The sequence below is a fragment of the Semicossyphus pulcher genome, unplaced genomic scaffold (assembly GCF_022749685.1).
Source record: "Semicossyphus pulcher isolate SPU_LCO1_2020_fin unplaced genomic scaffold, fSemPul1.0.p SCAF_1, whole genome shotgun sequence".
Taxonomy (NCBI): domain Eukaryota; kingdom Metazoa; phylum Chordata; class Actinopteri; order Labriformes; family Labridae; genus Semicossyphus; species Semicossyphus pulcher.
This window is the reverse complement of record NW_027211603.1, coordinates 31,987,224-32,010,001: the sequence shown is the minus strand read 5'-3', so window position 1 is coordinate 32,010,001 and position 22,778 is coordinate 31,987,224. Positions and strand designations below refer to the sequence as shown.

Genomic DNA, 22,778 nt, shown 5'->3' with positions numbered 1-22,778 from the left:
AGAAGCACCACAGTCTCATGAACACGTGTCTCTGCAGAAAATGTTTTAAATAATTGAACTTCATTATTATTTAAACTTATGTCAAAACAAGAGTAAGCAAATTTTAACACAACATAGCAAACATTGATACATGCAAATCAGGTGAAGCAAATTAGAATAATTTGTGCATTACTCAGGTTTAATATATTCAACCTGATTGAGAAATTCACGTGCAGCTGTTTTACAACAATGTCCTGACATTCCAGCGTTGCACCAAAAGGAGTTGACCATAACACCTTTCAAGTTACAAGCAATTTTAGAAGTTTGACTCTCTAGTCTTGCATCATACCTGACAAATAATAAATTCAGACTCTTTTTCAGCTCGACTTTGTTTTAGTTAAAAACGTCCATTTCAGACACCATAGCTGCTAGTTTGAACACTAGCTAAGAGTGAGACATGAAAGATCAACCTGTGGCTCCACATGAGTGTCTATATCTTTATTTTCATTTTTTGGATATTGTCAGGTTGACTTTGTTTTAGTTAAAAACACCCATTTCAGACACCATAGTTTTACATCTCAAACTAATCTAAGGGCACATTCACACCTAAAGTCTGTTCCGAATCAAGGACCGAATTGTTAAAAAGTTACATTTTGCCTCGGGTTTGGTTTGTTTTCACTCTGCAGCTTTTACCAGCAGACCACAAGTTTTGATCCGCGGGGAAACTGCTCTCTGATTGGTCAGAATTTCCAAGTGGGAAAATCACACTCAACATGATCACAGACTTTAAAGTTTTGTTGTCCGAGTTTTTTTTTACTTTTATCCGACATTTCTCCACAGATCGATCAGTTCCATTCTCCTTTAGTTTTTCACTGAACAGTTTGAACACTCCGTGTTCTTGTGTGTTTCCACCAGCATTTGTGAAATTGTTTGGTCAGCACATATTTCTATTTCCTCATCGCTCCCCTATGTCTGTCCTCTACTCATCTCGCTGCGTGTCTCAAATGTCAGCACCTGTAAACTACAATGCACAGCTTCATGGTTTGTTTCCTGTATTTGATTCTGCTTTAAGTCCGTTTACGTTCTCACCAGAATCTAATCCGGACTGTGGTTCATTTGGAAACGTTCCGAGACTTGTCTTTTCTAGCGGACCATGGTCCGGCTGTTGGTCTGCACCAGAGTTTCATTCCAGCATTCATACCACCTAAACAAACCACACCGAGGGGACAAACACTCCAGGGTTCGGTTCAATCGGACTAAACAAGGCTGGTGTGAACCTGCCCTCAGTTTCTGATATGTATAAATTGCAATACAGCATGTAAATGTAAACCAGGTACTTCAAATGTGATATATAATAATCTTGTGCAAAAGAGGTTCTTCCAACGTAATAACTGTCAATACTACTGTCAATTTAACTGCCACCATTACTTCCTGCCTACTTCTGTTACAACTATTGTAATATTGTTTTTCTATCAATAAAGTTCTATCTTATCTTATCTTATCTAAATGTGGGTCCAGTCTGAATGGAACAAACGGCAAGATGGCAAGACCTATCCCAATTTACATTACAATTTACAACTTAATACTGGATTTTGATGACATATTTGATGGTTATATTGATTTACTAGTGCAAATTAATAGACCGTGAAATGTTAAAAGCACTTTGTCAACCCATGTTTCTTTAAATAAGTAAACCCATCCAGAAAATTACATGTAATCTAGCACTTAACACTTAACATAACACATAACATTAGCACGCAGTGTACCATAATAGCAGAATTTTACTGCAAAAGCATGCGTAGGTACAGTCTGACTAATCCAGTTTACACAGACAAACACACACACACACTGGCATACACACCAACACACGGATAAACAACATAATGCTAGTGTGGAAAGTGCATCCAATGTGTGAATGTATTTTAGTACAGAAGGCAGTCTAAGAAACAAAGCTGTTTTCTTTCTGCCTTAGCTCCTGACATAGTGGGCTATACGGTGATGAAGCAGAGAGGAAACTGTGCCTCTCTGCGTGGAGCAGTTTGATAAAGCATTGTGAAGGAAAATTAAATTGAAATTCAATATGTACTGTAGTGTTGTTATGCACTGCTGTGCGTGTCCGTTTATGTGTGCTTGCATTAGGATGTGCTGTCTTTAGCTTGTAAGAGATACAATGGTCAAGTGGATTACCAAGTTTACATACAAATCAGTGAACTTATCATGCACAGGGGCTCGCATGCATACAAACAATGACACCCCAGCACACACACGTGCACACACACACAGAGCGGCAATAACACACACTCTATGTGAACAGTGATGATGCAAAAGAGGCTCACTTCATGTTTAATGTTCTGGACTGATTTGATCTCATTCAGTGTGACTGGATTGTGCTCACTAAACACGCAGGTCACCTCTATTCCACTTATTCCCTCTAATGAACTGAACTGCAGTTACTGTTACCTTGATACAGGTTAACTTTTCTGGGTCAGTGTTGTTTCTGACTGTCTTGCATCAGTTAAACTGTAAAAGCTGTTCATTTGCAAAAAACAATATCAGTGGTTTTCCATTCATGTCATCAACACACCTCATTGACTTGCAAAATGGAAAAATGCCTCTTTTCATCGGTTTCCTTTTCTTGAATGTGACTTAGGAGTATGTACAGCCTTTTGCAGATGAAACTGTGCATGGAGGGGCTGTTAGTTCACAGATCCCATACAACAGCATAAGAGCTATTTCATCTAGAATATTTATGCATGTACTTACAAAACTAGACCTAGCTAGCTCGTACACCCTGTGTTGAGACAAAAACATTGAGTAAATAACCACAAGTAAAAGGAGGTTTTGTTCATTGTAGGGCTGGATACTGGCCTATAGGCGATGATAAGCACAAGACGTGTGAAAAACCTTAAATATCTATTTCTTATTAACTTTTATAATGGAATTGAGCCAGCTATGTACCCTAAGTGTCTCTACACTGATCAGCCATAACATTATGACCACCTGCCTAATATTGTGTAGGTCCCCCTCTTGCCACCAAACCAGCCCTGACCCGTCGAGGCATGGACTCCACTAGACCTCTGAAGGTGTGCTGAGGTATCTAGGACCAAGACGTAAGCAGCAGATCCTTTGAGTCCTGTAAGTTGCGACCATCAAACTGTGATGCACTGTATGTGCTGACACCTTTCTATCAGAACCAGCATCAACTTTTTCACCATTTTGAATTACAGTAGCTCTTCTGTTGGATCAACCACACGGGCCTGCCTTCACTACCCTTTTGTCTTATTACCGGTTCTCCTTCCTTGGACCACTTTTGGTACTGACCACTGCAGACCGGGAACACCCCACAGGAGCTGCAGTTTTGGCGATACTCTGACCAGTCATCTAGCTTTGGCCCTTGTCAAAGTCACTCACATCCTTACACTTGCCCATTTTTCCTGCTTCTAACACATCATCTTCGAGGACAAAATGTAATGTGGTCATTATGATATGGCTGATCAGTGTATATATGAACCATCGCTTCTGTGTTCTTTGTGTTGTTGTTTTTGAATGATGACATGATAAAAACCAAACCTAAATGACCGAATTCAACTACCCTTTGAAAGGACCGATTTGTTGGACAGTATAGAAAGTGCAAAAAGTGATTACATTGCAGGTTGGTGTAACGGGGACCTCACATCAGTGCTTTTAAATGTCAAATGTACTGTACATACATGTAAACCTTAATGTTGCTTAGAGCATTTCTAGGAGTCTAAGGGGCCATAGCAAGGTGCAATATGGATGCAGTGTATTAAAAAAAGCGTAGCAGAGACCAGAAAATCAAAAGGCTTGGTACATGCTGTAAAATTATACAAAGAAAGCTTATTTGGGTGTTTTTTTTCTTCTACTTATTATGAATAATTGTCAGCATTGGGATTTATTTTATGTGACTGATTCAAAATGACTGACTGAAGTGCATTATTTTAACAGTATTACTTTAATGTAAGAGTTTGTGTTCACTCTTATTATGCAAGGCAAATGCATCACTGATGGACGGATTTGAAAAAAGGAGGTAAAGTGAGGTCAATGGAGTTCCTCTCTAATGTAGGTCATGTTCTTTGCTGTCTCCTTCCCAGCACAGGATAATGGATCCTTCAGATCCTTGACATTAAAAGCCAATGAGACACACACATGCAGAGTAGAAATATCTGCAAAACAGAGGAGGGAAGAGACGTGGAGAGGAAGAGGAGGTGGGGGGGGGGGGCAGCAGATGCAGGAAGCACAGACAAGATTTCTGTGGATAGAGAGGTGTGTGGTGCAGTCAGTGTCACAGAGACTGTCAGGTAGTTATAAAGCTTTTCACCTGAAATAACTTCAGAGTTTACACATTATACAGATAAATTACAACACTGATCTCATATTGTTCAATGGCTCCCAAAAGAGCACTTTAATGCTGCTAGTGATTATTTCTGAGTTTGCCAAAAAAACATTTTAGATTCTTACAAAAGAAAAACACATTTATATCTCCTTCCTTCTTTATTGCGTTTATTCTTCTCATCTTTTAGGAGGTGTCCTCTGAATTGTGTTCTTCTATGTTTTGTAGTCCTGATAATAAGTGTGTGCAAAACCAAATAAATACATGTGTTACTCTAAATATGTTATCCTGCGTGAGAGTCTCTTAACCCCCCAAGCGTCCCAAATGTTGAGGGAATGTACAGGGAGGCATACATTGAACCTTTCAAAAGGCAGAACAGTGTGTATAGCAGGCAACAAAGGACCAGAGGGACGCTTTGTTCCTTGGGCTTTTGTTCCGATTGCACTGAGAAGCCACCACAATCTTCTTGGCTGCCCTTGGGGTCACATTAATATAATGACAAGATGAACCTCGGTATCAGAGCACCATACCAATGATATTTAAAAGGTCCAAAACCAAAGGAGTATCATTAAAAGTCAAGTGAAGCATGCTGGATTGAAAACACTGAGGGATAACTTCCATTATTGAGGCAGAGCATGGAGAAATGGAGAGACGTGGGGAATGAAGTTTTCTCTTTTCAAATCTCCTACTTCTGAGGCATTACTGGAGGATTGAGAACATTAATAATAAGTGCTGCTTCATCTTCCGCCTCCCGCCCACCAGCCCCCCCCCCATTTCCTTTCTCTTTCTTTCCCGTCCACCAGCTCCCCAAGCCCCCACCTCACTCTCTCCGGCTCCCATTCATCCTCTCCATCTCTCCATCGCCACGCTTCACATCTCATTCTGATCAATGTCTTCAGTGGAGTACCTGGCTGAATTCAGATGAAACGCTGGCTGCACTCCTCACAAATCACACCTGAAAGCCACAGTGACTCCTCTGCTAACACATCTTTCTCTTCCTCTCTGCTTCTCTGTGTAGCCATGATTATTCTCAAAACTTCATATTCTTTGTTATACGTAAACTTTGCCTCTTTTCTTCCTTGACAACAGGACACATGGAAAGAGGATCACCAGGTGAGCAGCTAAAAAAAGAGGCAAGAGGTTGAGTGTGATTATTGACCTGAACTGTTTTTCCCTTTCAGACAGACACAATGCAAATACACACCAGCTCATCATTTCCTCTGAGGACACTGGGTCAGCTCCCTCCCTGCTGGTGAAATTCTACTTTCTATGGTTCAAGCTGATGCACACACACAGAGGCACACACAAACACAGGTCTTCTCCTTCCATTCAGACTTCTGAAACGTGAAATGAGGTCTGACTGAGGCCTGTGGTCAGGGAGCGTCAGTGTGATGAAGTGAAACGTCTGTGTTTTTCTAACTCTCTTCCATATAATGATGACATGCTTCTCTCTTCTTTGGATTGCCCTCGGCTTGTCCTCTCCAGTGTGCTACATATTATTTATGAAGAATGTATTGATAACAATAGAAAGATCTATGTGATTTTATTCACACTTGTCATTCGACAAAGCTTAGAACTGGTGGGGTTTTTTATCTTCTCGTGACTGCAACAGCCAAAGTATTACACGTATAATCCACACTGTGCATTCCTGTTCTGAGTCAAATTGGGTTGGATTTAAAAGGATGTTCCACACTCGTGGACTATGAATATACTAGAAATAACTGTTCCCCCCACCCCCCCAACGTTGGCCCAGAAAAAAAACTGTCCAGGACAATGGTCTAAATCAGGCCATTTCCCCGTGTCCTAAAAACCAGAAATGCCTGTGTGCTTATTCTAGGAGGAGGATGATCCGTAGAGACCAATATATATCAGTGACACAAAAAAAGAGGTAAAAAAAATGTTCACACCAGGTGGCCCATTTAATAAATTGTACAGGCGGTTTCTGTGGCAGTCTGAGGTGGTCTTTGGGGGAAAAGGGGAATGAGATTAGGCACATGAATGAGCCATTAATTAAAGGAATATAGCCATCGGAAACATGCCACGATTTGGGCAAGATGGAAGTTTTTAAGCTACATACAGTGGAACACAATGGCATTCAGTGTGATTCTCTATGGGAGACAGATTGAAAATAGCACTTTTCAATACGTTTTGTATCAATCTAACATATTAAAGTCAGAAAAGGCAGAGAGAGTATACACTGATCAGCCAGAACATTATGACCATCTGCCTGATGTTGTAGTTCCCCCTTTTGCTGCCAAAGCATCCCTGACTCCACTAGACCTCTGAAGGTGTGCTGAGATATCTGGCAACATGACATTAGCAGCAGATCCTTTAAGTCCTGTTCTTTGTAAGGTGGGGCCTCGATGGATCAGACTTGTTTGTCCAGCATATCCCACAGGTGCTAGATTGGATTGAGATCTGGGAAATTTGGAGGCCAAGTCAGCACCTTGACGTCGTCGTGTTCTTCAAACCATTCCTGAACCATGTTTGCAGTGTGGCAGGGCACATTATCCTGCTGAGAGAGGCCACTGCCACGAGGGAATACCGTTTCCATGAAGAGGTGGACTTGGTCTGGTACAATGTTTAGGTAGGTGGTACGTGTCAAGTAACATCCACATGAATGGCAGGACCCAAGGTTTCCCAGCACATTGCCCAAAGCATCACACTGCCTCTGCCGGCTTGCATTGTTCCCATAGTGGGAAGGCTCCATACGCTACAAACTGTGATTCACTGTGTCTTCTGACACCTTTCTATCAGAACCAGCATCAACTGTTTCACCAATTTGAGCGACAGGAGTTAAAATGTGTTTCATCGGACCAGGCCACCTTCTTCCATTGCTGGACAGGGGTCAGTATGAGCACCTTGAATGGTCTGCAGCCCCATATGCCACAAACTGTGATGCTCTGTGTGTTCACAGCCTTCACTCCCCTCATGCATCCATGAGTCTTGGTCACACATGACCCTGTTACCGGTTCACCTGTTTTCCTTTTGGTCCACTTTTGGTCCACTTTTGGTAGGGACCACTGCAGACCGGGAACACCCCACAGGAGCTGCAGTTTTGGAGATGCTCTGACGTAGTTATCTAGCAATCACAATTTAGCCCTTGCCACTAAGTCACTAACATCCTTACACTCGCCCATTTTTCCTGCTTCCAACACATCAACTTCAAGGACAAAATGTTCCACTGCTGCCTAACATATCCCACCCACTGACAGGAGCCATTGTAACGAGATAATTATTGTTATTCACTTCACCTGTCAGTTTTCATAATGTTATGGCTGATCAGTGCATATGTGTGTGTGTGTGTGTGTGTGTGTGTGTGTGTGTGTTTTTCAACCACTACGGTGATATATAATTAGTTTGGTGTGAGTAATCACCTAGGTATTACTGATCCATTCCTCTGATTTGAAATATTGCTGTATATAAAAAATTATAAAATAATGGTTGTGTATCTCTCGACTGCATGGGTTTAATCTCTATAAATAGATTCTAGATAGATCAAAGCAGAACCTGAAAGCCAGGGATTTTGGGTGTGGGAAGAGTTCTTGTTTCTGTTTGTAGTTTGATGAGTACTGGCTCCTACTATCACCCCACAGGACTTTGGTTGTATGCAGGAGAAAAGTCAGTGTAGAGAGTGGAGAGTGCAAGAGGCGGAGAATATTGAATGTAAAGCATCCCTGAAACCTTTGGCTATAATCTGACAACGATTCAGCCTTTGAGATTATCTCTACATACCGACGAATATTTGAATGTTATGTGAAAAAAACATTACACTTACATTAAACTCAACTCATAATCAGTGTTTGGCCACGACAGGTCAACATGCATTGTACTTCAGCAGGAAGTATCTCAACATATGTCAGGTCTTTGGTCTTATAGATCTGTTAGCAACTGATGTTCTCTCTGTTGAGCCAAAACAAGGAAGCTAGAGACCCATGCTGACACTACCTCAACAAAAGTTTAAATTGCCAGCTAGTTTTTATTCTTTCAAACTCATACAGTGACAGCAGTTACTCAGCAATGAGTTAATCAGTGTCCAGGTGCTAGGCCTTCAAATGATTATTACACAATTTCATGTATGGGTTTTAAGATATCAACTGTATGACTCATGAGAAGTCTTAACTGATGCTTATTGGATCCAAGTATTTTTCATGAGGTCTAGGTCAAACAAAAAGCTGCCTTGTGTAGCAAAACAGCTGATTAATGGAAATAATTATCTGTCAGTCCATGTGATTTATGTTCACAGCTCTTGACCCGTTTAGAATGAGACATTTTGAGGTCTGAATTGACTACAGGTATATTGAAATACAGCAAATGTAATTAATAATTAATTAATAATTTCTATTATTTCCCACTTTACTTTAGCACACACATTCTGAAATTAAACAATGACTGCAGTTAATGTGGTCACTCTCAACTTTAATTGGGGGTTTTCACATCCACATCAGATGAACCGTGTAGGGACTGTAGGCCTGTAAAAACAGCCCCCCAAGTGACAAAAAAATCATATTGATTATTTCAGTTCATATAAGTTTTTAAAAGTTCACGACCCACAAACATCAGCATAAATCTATCTGCACTTGCTGATTATTTGGGGTTTTTTTAGCTTCTGTCCCCTCTTCAAGAAGTGAAAGACATGATCCTTTGAACTGAGGTCAACAAGCACCTTTGTTTACTCCTCTGTATGTTTAAGATCACAGTGCTGTCAAATTGTCATAAAAATCAGAAAGCTATGTTGAAAAAGCGCGACCAGTTTTGCACTGTGAACTCATTGTGCAATGATCTCAAAAAATCTTCACACTGAATGTCGGCACATTAACCTCAGAGAAAGTGTTTAATTTTACATCAGATGCGCTGTTGAAAAGCCAAAACAATAAAACAAAGTGCCTTAATATTTTCTGAGTGCACTAAAGGTGTGATCACACTCAAAGATATTTTCACACCTGCTGTACATAGAAAGGTTGAATAAAACTCAACACTGCTTACAACATAACACTTTCATTGGGACAGGTGAGAATGGCTCTACCAAAATCCGGTGGAAAATAACCAGCACTGCCTTGTGAAGAGAGCTCTTCTCACATGCTTCCATACCCAGGGGGGGATCATTCAGACTCAGTGCTGGCACTTCAAAAAAAAAACAGTGTAGTGGGCATTTTGCACCTGCTTTTGATCTGCTTAAGGTTTCAAGTGTCCCACTAAATCCCTTTTCCTCACTCTTCCAAAGCATACTCCAACGTCCAAGTATGTCGACAGCACAGCAGACTTGGATAATCATTTTGTGCTCAAAAATAAGCAGAAACAAATGAGCAAACAGGACGCTGATTGCATCACATTATTCTCAGTGAGGTGTTTCTCAGGTAGCTAAGTAGCTTTAGTTGACTGTCACATAATTAACAATAGTCAGAATCTCCTAGCTAAACAGTTATGCACATTACTGAAGGGCATCTCTATAAAAAAAACAGACTCTTTCAGGATAAGAGTCTGAGAATCGGTTCTTCCTGTCAGTTTGTGAAACTAATGTTAGCTCGAGCTGCTACAATGTGGAGCTGTCAGCAGAGTCATTTAGGGGGCATCTGTCAGATATCATTAAGCTAGTTTTACATTGTAAGAGTGACTCACTGGTGGTTTGACACTGAAGCCCTGAGATTGTTACCAATTAATATGCCCGAAGTTTGAATGACATGAATGCTTTCTAAGAATTTAAGATCAAATGAAGCTAAATTGTTCAATTTTGCTATTTTAATTTGACTTCTCTCAGAACCGGGATGGTTAGTGTTTATCTTGCCGCACTGGCCTCAGATAGTCCTTCCTGTCATAACACATTTGATAGTAGTAACTTTCATAATCATAATAGCACAGCAGTCATTGTCCACTGCTGAATACCAAGTAGACTGTCAGGTAGCTGTAACTTCTGTTTTCAAATAATAAATAGGTGGCACTGTGGTGGGTGGGTGGATAAAGCAGCAGTGCTTTGTTGAAAAACAACAGCAGGAACAGCAGTCTGAATAAACTACATGTGATTGTGTGCAATTTAAAATGATTAAAGGGGACCTATTATGCTCATATCCAGCTCTACATTTTTACTCTGGAACTGCATTAGAGAAGCTTGGCATGATGAACAGGTCACAAAACCCCTTTTGAACGCATACTACCCCTTTCTGCAGCCCCTCAGTTCAGCCTGTGAAACAAGCCATTGTAGCTCCTACCTCTTTAAGTCCACCTCCATAAAAACATGTGAGCCCAGATTCAACCTCTTGATGTTTCTGATAGCAAACTGGCAAAATGGCAACCATTCACAAGCTCAAGCCAGAATCTGACCCAGAATATGAGCGGGGATAGCATGGACATCTATTGCTCCAAAGAATACAGCAGTGAGTCTCTGTTTTCTTAACACTGTGCTCATTACCTGCATATGCTGTGAAATAATGGTGGCTTTTGCCCCTTAATCACAAGACAAGACTGTTTATATATGTGCCTGTGAAGTAAATTGGCAAAAATGCTGACTGAAGTGGAAAATGTCTTCTGTCAGGAAATCAAAGGTGGAGGTAACTCCAGTACTGATGCCTCAAGACTGCAAAGCTTCTCCCTGCACAATCAGTTGTTTGTAGTCTGCAGTATATTAAATGCCTACTACCACTCAACTAGACTGTTTGGCAAGTATGTTTTCATACATTTGTCAAGAAACTGTAGTGACAGGCTTTTGGCTCAGGATAAACTCTTTTGCGATGTCAGCTTTTTGCAAAAGTATAAAAGGTCTTATATTCAACCCAGTAAGAGATTACAATCACACTGCTGTGCTTCCTGTTGGTGTCAGCCTTTTTACATGTTTGTTGACTCATCCATGCTGAAGTGTTGTTACTATGGCACGGGCACTGAACTCACAACCCTGCACTTACAAAAATGTCAGTCAAAATATAAGGCGTTATTATGTGAAAATACCATCAAAACCTGGCATCTAATCCAATCATTTTTTTAATGTTTTAGCCGTCCATGTTGAACTTTCGAACAACATGGACGGGGTGTCTCTCATTTACAAGGATGGGTATGAGAAAGCCAATGATTTTAGATAACTAGTGGCTACTAGGGACTTTAACTAACAAAACATATATATAAAGTGTTATGTTTTCAGAGTTATAATGTATTGTTCTTGGGAAATAAATCAATATAGGACACAAAAGCAACAGCTTTGATTTTACGCATGACAGCTTCATACAGATGTCAATAGTCAGCTGTTCTGAAAGGAGTTTATTATACAGGATGAGTCCAAAATATTTGACACACTATGTCTTAGTTTTACAAGTGATTTCTTTGTGTACTATGCTGTGCGTAGAATTTTGACTGTCAGTCCTGCATGCAGCAAACAGAGATATTGTTTTACATTTTGACTGAGATGTTTGATTTGTTGGAATTTATCTCTAACTGGCCAACACATCGCTGGAAGCATAACTGCTGCCTTCAATCAACAAGTGTGAAAGCAGAGAGAGCTCATTTGGGATTCTGGGAGTTATTCAGTGTGTGGCTGGTTAGACTATGAGGATGTGCAAGTTATCTAAGGGATGATTTTGATCAATCAAGCACCAAAATGGGACAGTCATGAACAGATCAACAAATAAAAGTATAACGAATGACAGGAAGTTAGTATCACCATGGTTTCTTAATAGGGTTTAAAAGCTTAAGAACTCAAACAACAACTCACCTTTTGTTTGTGAGCAGCCAGATAGCCGTGCATTTTTTCAGGCTGGAGGAAGGAGGGGCCTCCGTACACAGCAAAGCGAACATCCAGCATTCGTTCCTTCACATCCATCAAGCTAAAGATGTTGACATCCTCAGGTGGAACGGAGAGCATCTCAGACAGGAAGTCCACCAACAGCTCATAGCGACTCCGCTGCTTCCCTCTCAGTTCAATGAACTCCTTTGCTGTGATGTCTGAAGAAACACACATACACACACACTATTGAAATCGTTGACTGTGTAGAAGTGGCCTCATTATTTCCACCCCTGCTCAAGGATAAATCCAATTATTTTCAAACTGGGCGCAAGTGCTAAGCTAAAAAACAGTGTGCAACACTCCAGACTTGAGCTGTGATAATAAATTATTAAAAATGACTCACTGTTTGTGACAAAATCTTTTAGTTGGATGTCATTGTGTGTGTACTGATAGCATTGTGTGTGTGCTTGCAGGTGAAGGTAGTGATTAAGAGTTGGATTTCAATACCCAACTGTGCCTGTTGAAAGTAAGTAAACTCTTGACAATGAGTAGTTGAGTGTCTAATCATTCTCAGCAGCATGCTTTTGAAGAACAAATAAATCATGCTCAAATTACATTTTTCCACCCCAGTCCACTTTCTGTTGTTGTCTGTCGTCTTGTTTGTTAAAGGGACACATATGAAAGTTATGTTTCTGAGAATTATCACAAAAGCAGGATCAACTTTAAGCTTAATGTGTGTTGTGTCAATTTATCATTGTATTCTTTTTATGTTAAACTTAATGAGTTTCTGAACATTTCATCTTTTGCTCTTCTGTTACTTGTTTGTACTCCTGTAAAATAAGACCAAAGGCATATTCTGTTTCTCTTGCTGGCCTCCAGCTGCACCCTGTAGACAGGGAATTAATCATCACATTGGCAGTTTCTAGACTAACCACGTGGCGTCTAAAGCAGTTCCTTTTCTTTGTTCCACTATTGTATACAATAAATGATATGCTGTAACTGTGTTCGATGCCAGACTCTGCAATCATGTGTTGAAAGCAGACTCTGTCCTTCTAGCTGAACTATATTCACTCCGTGACTCCAACTTGTTAATAAATTCTAATCTTTTTCTCCAGAAACATTATTTCTCACCAGTAAATTATACATTTTTGCGACAGTAACAATTTACCTTTGTCAATATAAAGATCAGATCTTATGTGTCATGACTGAAATCAGGCTGAACACAATCAAAAACAAGCTTCCTTCATAAAATAGCTTTAGGCCGATTTTACCCCTGACCCACTCGTACCCAGACACCCTTGGACATCTTGCCTGGGTCCATTTGTTGCACCAATGTTTCACACTGAACAGAGGCCGTTTACAGATAAGATCTGAACCTCCCTAACCCCTGCCAGGCACAGGTGACACCGTGACAAAAACGAAAGAGCACGGACGATGGACGTTATGTTAAGGGAAACTGTGCTGTGGAACATTGTCTGCAAGATAATCTTATAATAGCATTTCGTCTTTAAGTATTTTTACTTTCTAATGTAGTACCCTTCAGTAATTTGTAATGATGGTAATTACTATCTCCACTCTCAGAACTTTTTAAATTTTGTTGTTCCCAAAGTCAGAACCGAATTTGGAAAGAGAGCCATTTGATTATCATGGAGCAATCTACAAAATGAACTTAAACTGTAAAACATAGTCCCACTAAATGAGTTTAAGTCCAGGCTGTCTGTGTGTAAATGTTTTATCTAATCATTTGTAATGTCAGTAAATCTATGTGCTTTTATGTTGATGTGTTTTAATTGTTGAAACCTAGTTGCTGTTATTCTTGGCCAGGTCTCCCTTGTACAAGAGATCTTCTCAATGGGACAAGTCTCATTAATTAAAGGCTAAAAAAAGTAGTTTCCAATTCTCCAAAATAAACATCTATTACAACTATTACATCTTGTAGTAAATAGGAATAAAGCACATCCAGCACAACCACCATGTCAATGGAAACCTGCGAGTGGAGCTCATCAGTCTAGCTTGAAATGTCCTCCTTATACACCATGGATAAAGAATATCATCCTCATGATGGAGATGAAGGAAAAGTCTGGAGATTTTCCACAAATAGTTGGCAGCTTTATCTTCAGACAATCACCCAGTAGTTTAGATATTTAACTTTAACCAACCAGCTGACAGACCAACACTGGCCCACCACACTGCACATTGCATCCTTTGAATCTCCTAAGCGGGAAGCGCCAGGTTGAAGTGGCTCTCTTTCAGTAAGAAAGATATGAATTGTCTTCACTTAGTTGCTTTTAAAAAATGTGTGCTTTATTGTTAATGAAGGAGAACATGACTAATGTTTCTCCATCACAGAAGAAGGATTGCCCACAGATGGCCAGATAACCAATGATGGATGCATATTGCGTTTTGTTTTCTTCCAATGAAACTCAACAACCTCAAAGGGATATAATGTATGTAAAAGATGGCTCCCTCACTTGGAGAGGTTGCACTGGGGTTTAGTCACTCCGCTAAGTTTCCGACGTTTTTTTCTGAGAGAAAAGAAAGTGAGTGGGAGGAGTGACAAATGGAGGGAGCCTTTTATCCTTTATTCCGCCTCTTGTAATGCTCTGCTTAACTTTATGTGTTGACAGTCCAGACTCTGTTCTTTACAACTGGAGAGTTAAATGTTGACTTTAAAGAAAAGCTTGCAAGGAAATAATCCAGTGTGAAATATTTCTTTTTTTAGCTTCAACAAAGCAGAGAGTGAGGGCAAGTGGCACTGCATGAGTGTGAAAACATTTAATGTTTAATTATCTGTGCCGAGTATTGTTTTGCTCCCTGACCTACGCCAGACGAGTCGGAGCCAAATAATGACGGGCTGCTTCAGGCTTGTGTCAGGTTTGATTATAAAAAAAAGTAAAGACGACTGAAATTCTGTCTTTATCTACCGGGCTGCACCAAGTGTTCACATCCATGCATGTCATACATTGTAAGAAATTTAAACAATAAAGCAAAGAGTGTTCCCTTCCCAATGTCATTTTAATATAAAACATGAGGGAGAAAACCAAAGTCTTAAAACCGATGTGGTTTCAGCAGTGTCAGTTAAAAAAAAACAAGTCAGTATGTTTGAAAGTTATAGTCTTGTTAGGATGAACTTCCTCCTTTTGTTTCCTCAGTCAGTGTTTCTCTTGCTGAGCTGCAGTGGTCGGGTAGTGACAAAAATGTGGAGTTTGTGCCAAGAAAGAATGTATCATTGAAAAATGCACAAGGACGAGGACTGTGGATTTTTCCCCCATTTCTGACATTAAAATCATATTAGCAACAGATCTGTCTGCCCAAGTGCGGACCGAGTGCTGTTTGAAAAAAGTGAGATTTTACCTTGAAGACTGATTCCAAGGACTATCAGAAACTGAAGACTACGTCACAAAAATGTCTTCATGATCAACATTCTGAGAACCAAAGTGGTTCTCACATAGATGGAGGTACAATAACTCACACACATAAAGGGCTGGGCAGGGCGATTAGGTTTGTGGGTGTATGGAGGGAGACAGAGCTCAGGCATTAAGAGACAAGACAGGGGGCTCAGAATGAGCTCAGAATGGGCTCAGCGGATACAGCGAGAGGGATCGAGGCTAATGTCAGCTCCAATCAGTCAGTCCGGCGGGAGAAACAAGGACACAGGCAGACAGTGAGATAGTCAGGAGGGACGGGGGCTAGGAGAGAGGGGAGTTACTCCTAACGCAGAGTGGCAGCCTTTGCACCTGGCTTTGATCCAGCCTAACAATTCTCTGCTGCGTTCTCCTTCCCAGGGGCTTCATTGGAGTCGGGTGTTGAGGCAGTAGAGCACAGATGCTCTCCTGCTGTAGGCTTGTGATTTCACACAAAGGGGCACAAATAGGAAAACATATCCTACTCATGTGGTAATATAGTGTTGTGAGAAAGACTGAGATAAAACACTGAGACAAAAACACTACCATGGTCAGCTATGTCTGCAGTTGGTTGATGAGAGTCTAAGGCTCACTGAAAGACAGTAGAGCTGTGTTGTTTAAACGGGGTCTTTATCAACCGGGTGATAATTTTTTGAAGTCTCAAACACTATCTTGATCATCATTCAACAACATACTTTCATTATATTAATGGCAGGCATCAAGAAAAACTATATATAAAATTGTCTTCCGGCTGATGATCCGGGCTGGTTTTGTAGTGAATGTAGAGGCAAGTTTCAAAACCAGCTGAAATCTCCACATAATAGGTTAAATGAAATATTTGGACAAATTATAGTTTTATAATTTGTAACAGTTTTAAAACAGAACTGAACTAGCTTCTGAGATGTGTTTCTGCACCTGCCTCTCTCATTGCATCACAGAAAACACAGCTAGCTAATGAAGCTAGTAGAAACACATGGATAATTAGTATAATTGTGTGCAGATGGAGCTCAGATGAAACAGGAATGTTTCCTACCTGAACCGGATTCAATGTAGAATTTGTTAGTTAAAACAAACACTACAATTCATGATTTCCTTTAGTTTCCTGATGTTACCTGATGTTAGTGAAGAACAGAGAAATGTTTGATCGTTCAGGCCGTTGTTTTAAAACAAATGTTCTGTCAGGACCACAAACAGTGAATGAAGTAACAGCTGGTGGATACAGCTTGTTTCAGACGAGAAGGTAGACTTCAGATTAATCTCTGCTTATACATAAACAGATGCAGATGTTTTAACTGAGCTACTTATCAAACTGACCGACGGAAGGAAAATAATTAACAACAATCATCACCAATGTAGCATTTATCAAATATACGTCAGATTATCTGGTTCCTGCTTCTAGTATGTATTTATTTCTTTTCTCAGTTTTCCCAATACCTTTATTTGTATTTAGTTATTTTGATATTTCATAGATTGATTGATTAATTGAAATAAAAATAAAAAAGACTGATAAACTGAGAGAGCAAGGAGCAAGGAAAAATACTGGATCCTACGTTTTACATAATGCACCTCGATGTAATCTTTTGTAAGACCCTCTTTTCTGAGTAAATACCCACATATTTTCAAGCTCCACATCTCAAGTTTGTAGCTTCTGATTATTGTTGTTGTTCTTTCACCATAACCTGATGACACCACATTTCATACAACAAGCGCAAACTCAATGTGCTTAAGATTAAAAACATAGGTAAAAAATCATACATCACAAGCATATAAAATGGGCAAATAAAACTAAACTAACACAAAACGCACAAACAATGGCAAACCCGGCACACCCCACCCGAGACCCACCCACACAACCGTCCACAAACAGCCGAGACACGATCGACCAACACCCAAACCCTCCTTCACTAATACACTCCCTCTGGAACTCTCTCCCCCATCACCTCAGACACTCTCCCTCACTCCCCTCTTTCAAAACTGGACTCAAAACCCACCTTTTCAAATCTGCTTTTAACCTGTGACTGATCATCATCTCACTGTTGTAACCCTTTTCTTTTATATACACATTTTAACTGTATTTTATGCACCTTGATTGTTTTATACTGTATATTGCTTTTACTGTCTTTGCTATTTTGTTTTAACATGTAATATGTCTTTGAGTACCGTTTAAAGCGCTTTTATTATTATTATTACTTCAAACCTGGCTAAAAGCTTTCGAGAAAAGATGTTTCAGGTCTACTTTTCAAAGAAGACATGGTTGTAGTAGATCTTAATTTTATTTGTAGAAAATTCCAGACAGTGGGATCATAATGACTGAAGGCGCCATAAGCACTTTTGAATGTGGAAAATCTCTGAAGTGCCCCTTTGACAGATAGTGAAAATAATTACTGGTTGCAAATATAATTGAATGCTTTGTTGGTGTGATGTGCAGAAGTGAATCTAAACACCTTCCCCCATCTCTTAGATGTGTTTCTTTAAACGCTTCAATGAGATTATTCCTTCTCTTCATTCTTGCATTTTAACAGATGTTCTCATTTTAACATTCATAACATCCAGAGGGAAAGGATCAGGAGCAATATTACTGATGCCTGATAAATAATACACATATAATCTCTGCGAGAGAAAAATATATAAACCCAATTTCTGTTTATTGATCCCACAACGCAACATACCTCAGAGGGCAGATGAATGGAAATAAAGGGCTCTGTGTTTAGACCCTCTCCCTGTGTCATAATAAAATCTATATCAGCCTGCTGTATGAACTGTATGTATGAACTCCTCATGTGCATCTCATTGTACTTTCCCCCTGAGCAGTCTGCTTTTCACCCTCAGCTACATTTCAAGGACTTTTTGTTTATCACATTTTTTACCTTTCCATCGATATTGAGAAAGAGAGAAGGAAAGTGAGCGAGCCTTAATCTCACCAAGGCAGATTTAACCAGCGCTTTCTTTGTGCGTCCTTATTGCATTCCACATTTGTTCTTGAAATGGGATTTAGAATGTCAAGGAGGGTGTAAGTAATGCTATAAGTAGAATATTTTCATAATCCCCGAGACTGAGAATCAATGAGACTGTTTACTCCAAAGCTCCACATGGAAAAATAAAATCCTGGAAATGGCTTCGGTTACACATCCTCCGCACACACTCGCACAAACAAACCAACGTTATGGTTGCTTGCCTACACCTCAGGATGATCTCAAAGTCATTAATCCCTGATATTACATTTTGTTTTGAAATACTCAAACTCACATTTTTTTTGTGGAATCGTACACTGCTGAAGTGCAGGTTAAAAGCATGAGTGGTTTTTACACTTCACAGCAAAGCCTGACCCCAGTGCTCTCTAGATCCTTAGATTAAGCCCATCCGGTACAACCAGGGCTAAACTCTGTTTACAGATTCTACATAGAAATGTAGACTCTGTAGGCAGGGACGTGGATTTTAGGGACGGCAAGTGGTCTGGTTTCCATTTGTAGTACGCTGGTAGTCTGAGTAATATTGACCAGTCACGTATCAGCAGGCTGCGTATGCAGGAAAAACAATCCGTGTGGAGAGCAAAAACAGGCGGAACGTAATGCACCGTAATGACATCCCCGCTCCCATCAGCATCATCTGATGACTGATTTAGCTTCTTATTAATATCTGTAAACAGACATCTGCATGTTAACAGCTAACAATCTGCTCTAGACCTAAAATTCAACTTTAGATAAATTCCCTTGACGCTGTGTCACAAAAGCCGTTCAGTGTTTAGATTTCCCGACTTCCTCGAATGCATCGGAAATTATCGTTCAACAAACGAGCATTTTAAAAGTAGTTTTCTTCTCCTCTTGAGGACAGACCTGACAAAGCTTCATTTTTACTTTTTACTAATCTGCATCATGATGTTGAAATTTCAGCAAACTTCAGAACCGTTTATTTCAGTCAATCACAAGAAAAACAGGTTCTTTTTCTATAAACAATGCAGCATGTGGAAAAGGAAGTCTTGACCAGAAGTCGTGTATCTCCAGAGGCTATATTGTCGTCATACTATAGCTGATGGGATCCGAGATTGAACCAGGGCTGATTAGATGAGGGCACTCTGCAGCTAACAGCCCTTAATGATAATGATGTAGCCATTTAAAAATACTCAATGAAGTCATCTTACCACAAAGATAAGTTGTTGACAAACCTAACCTTATGATCGTAAACTAAATGGACGTAAAATACAGATTTCAATAACAGAATTGAGAGATTTATTCTCTTATTCATCTTAAGCACACATTTGCTAGTCCACATGTTGCGGACCGATTCATCCCCCTAAACTAATATTGAAATGTTGGCGCCAGCTGTTCTGCAGCATACTGTCTCTGGGTTTGGTGCACATTAATTTACCTCAGCCCTGTTTTCAGAATGAGAAGCAAATCCTTTTATCGTCTTATATGAGGCTTGACTCCCTCTTCAATCCTTTCCTTTCCTTCCTCCCCTCCCTCTCCCCTCACCCCCTTCTTTGGATTGCACCCTCTGGCCTCCCCCCTCTGCTTCTATTTCAATATCTGTGAAATCATAAAAATCCCTCAGCCATGTCCCATTTCTCTAAAGCGAATTTAATTCTGAGCAGACAGCCGATGCGCTGTACATCAGGTAATGATGGATGCTGCTCAACATGTGAGGAGAATGTGCTGGCTGGGCAAAACCTCTCTACTAATTATTTTGCCGGCATAAGTAATAGAAACAGGCCTTTGCTGTGTGCACTAACGTCATCAGGGAACTCCATAATTCAAGGGAGGGGGATTAATAATGGCTGTAATCTTTTGCTAGGAAAATATCTTTAGCTTAGAGTATGACGGTCTTTTGAAACTCTGCAAACACCTACAGCAAACAGTAATCAGAGCTCATTAATTTTCCATGACTAGAGAGGAGCCTGAAAATAATGACCACCTTCTCCAACAACTCCCTTGTCAGCAGTGCTAAGTTGAGCATAGTTATTGTTTTTAGGCAACATTAAATTTTATGGGCTAATTACAGAATGGTATTTCTGAGTGTCCTTCCGGTTGCAGCGATAGCCTGAGTGTGACACGCCATCAATCAGAGGGACAGCAACAGAGAGGCTGTAGCTAATGTTTGTAGCAGCTGGAAACTAGAGCGAGACTGTTTAATAGGTGGGCCGATATTTTGGCAGATATTGACCACAGATATAGCAGTGTCATCGTGTATGTTTTGGTTTATGGGCTCATGTTTAAGAACATAGGATCCAGAACATACAAGCAATACTGTGCATTCCCCCCTCCCCAACATCGTATGAGCCTCAGAGGTTCCTTATGGTCTCTCCTTGAATTAGGGCTGCATGATATATCGTTTAACAACCGCAATTGCAATGTGTGAATGTGCATTTGTCACATGCCTGTAAACTGTAAACAAGCACGAAAGCTCACGTCTTCTGCTTCCTGTCAGCACACACAACCTCACGCCGTGTGTGTGCTGCAGGTCTAGCCATTTAAAGTAAACAGTAGCGGCATGTCCGTTTGTGTAACCATTGCATTAACCAGCACTGAGACGAGGTGACGCCATTAACAAGAATACTCCCGCTTATAAGCCACCCCTCATAACGGAGCCTTGATCATCCCGCCGACATTATCTGTGACGTCAGCAGCTCTGTTCCGCGAAGTGGCTTATGAGTGAGAGTATTCCTGTTAACAGCGTTACCTCGTCCCGATGCTGGTTAATGCTGCGGCTACATAAACGGACATACGAATGACCCTCTAACGGAGTAAACTTGCTTCATTGATTTGAACCGGGCATACTGTGCTTGTTTTAAGCTGTTTTCATATCTTAGATCATATTCTTAATAAATTCAACTTGTTGTATTACCTCTCAGGGAAATAAGTGTCATCTGATGGTACCACCACTTAAGCCTGAACAGGACAAAATGAGCAAAGACATAAGAGGTACGGCTTTGTCCACAGGGGGCGCAACAATCAAAACAAACCGAAAGCTCCTCACAGGATCTTCAAAAGCCTCCTGGACTGTGTAACACCAGAAAGAGTGACCTTTTTTTGTTTAGGTCTAGTTATACCAACTCAGCTATCTTAATTACAACTAAAAGAATCTCACTTGCATGATTACACACACACACGCAATATAATCTATCAAACTGGGGTAGTGTAAAATATCTCACTCAACAAGGAACATCAGTGAAACAGCAAGGACCAAAAGACCAGAGACAAAATGAACACTAAAAACAGACAGCATGAGCTGTCTGTGAACACCAGACCAAAACCAAACAAAGCAAGGGAGGGGATCAAAGGTCACTGACCAGGTGTCAGTACACAGACAGAGAGGCCAAGGAGAACTCTCAGTGACACCAGAAACTATTCTTGACCAGACCCAGAGGCAAGTGTATGAGTGTGTGTGTGTGTGTGTGTGTGTGTGTGTGTGTGTGTGTAGTGTCACTCTTACCTGCCAGGCGAACAGACCCGGAGTTGTAGATGGCCTCGTCTCTCAGCTCCCTCACATGCACGGTGACGGCAGAGACGGCATCTGGCCAAACTTCATCGGACACGCGGACCTGGAACTGATAGGTGCCGGGTGGAGCATTCTCCTTGATGATCAGGAAGCCTGTCCGCTTGTTCAGGATGAAGTAACTGTGGGACAGAACAAACACACAGATGCCCACATCAGTTAGTGCATTTATATTTTAATACATTTGTTCTTACAAGTAACAAGCAACCAGGGTCAAAGACTGGATTGTGTTTTGCAACATCTAATTTCCCAACACGCAGACAGTGTGCTCGCTGCATGTCCCAACATGAGCTATTAACTAATGGCTCGGAGCCTGAGGGGGTCAAGCTGCTAAATCTATAGGACCGACTGCAGCTGTTGTACTGATTAGTCATTAGGCTATTACAGTGAGACGGCAGAGACAAGTAATTTCTGTGATTTGCTCGTCTAAGGTCAGCATGGTAACAAGCTAAGTGGAAAGAAATGAGCACTATGACTGCATGGTTTTTGTCTAGAGGGTCAGAGTAAACCAGACTTGACATCAGTATTATTACACATGATATCTTCCTCAGCTGTCCAGTGCTGGTGTCAAAGCAGGACAGGTCCTGTTTACTGTGGTGCTGCTCCAAAGGCCTGATCTTTAAATGCAAGGATTGGTGCAGACTCAAGCCGCACTACCGTGTCTTGCTTGCTGCTGGCGTATTAAAGTGATGGAGTTAGCCCTGAAGCTAGCTACAGCTTTGGCCTGGGAGCAGAACAACAATATTTCTCCTCCGTGCTTTCTGACTGGTAGGGACGCTGAAGCAGAAAAGGTGAACAACGGCTTGGCTCGTTGGTTTCCTCCATTGGTTTGTAGAAGGCAGCA

At 40.7% G+C, this 22,778-nt stretch overlaps 1 protein-coding gene across 1 annotated transcript in view; it reads right to left on the bottom strand.

Annotated features, from left to right (window-relative positions):
* Positions 1-22,778, bottom strand: part of LOC138589795 (neural-cadherin) — a 334,506-nt gene that overhangs the window by 113,004 nt on the left and 198,724 nt on the right. The window contains exons 24-25 of the mRNA XM_069660252.1: positions 21,872-22,056; positions 12,027-12,256 (exon numbers count right to left, since the gene is read on the bottom strand). Coding sequence (XP_069516353.1) covers positions 12,027-12,256; positions 21,872-22,056 — 415 coding nt within the window. The remainder of the gene's footprint in view (positions 1-12,026; positions 12,257-21,871; positions 22,057-22,778) is intronic.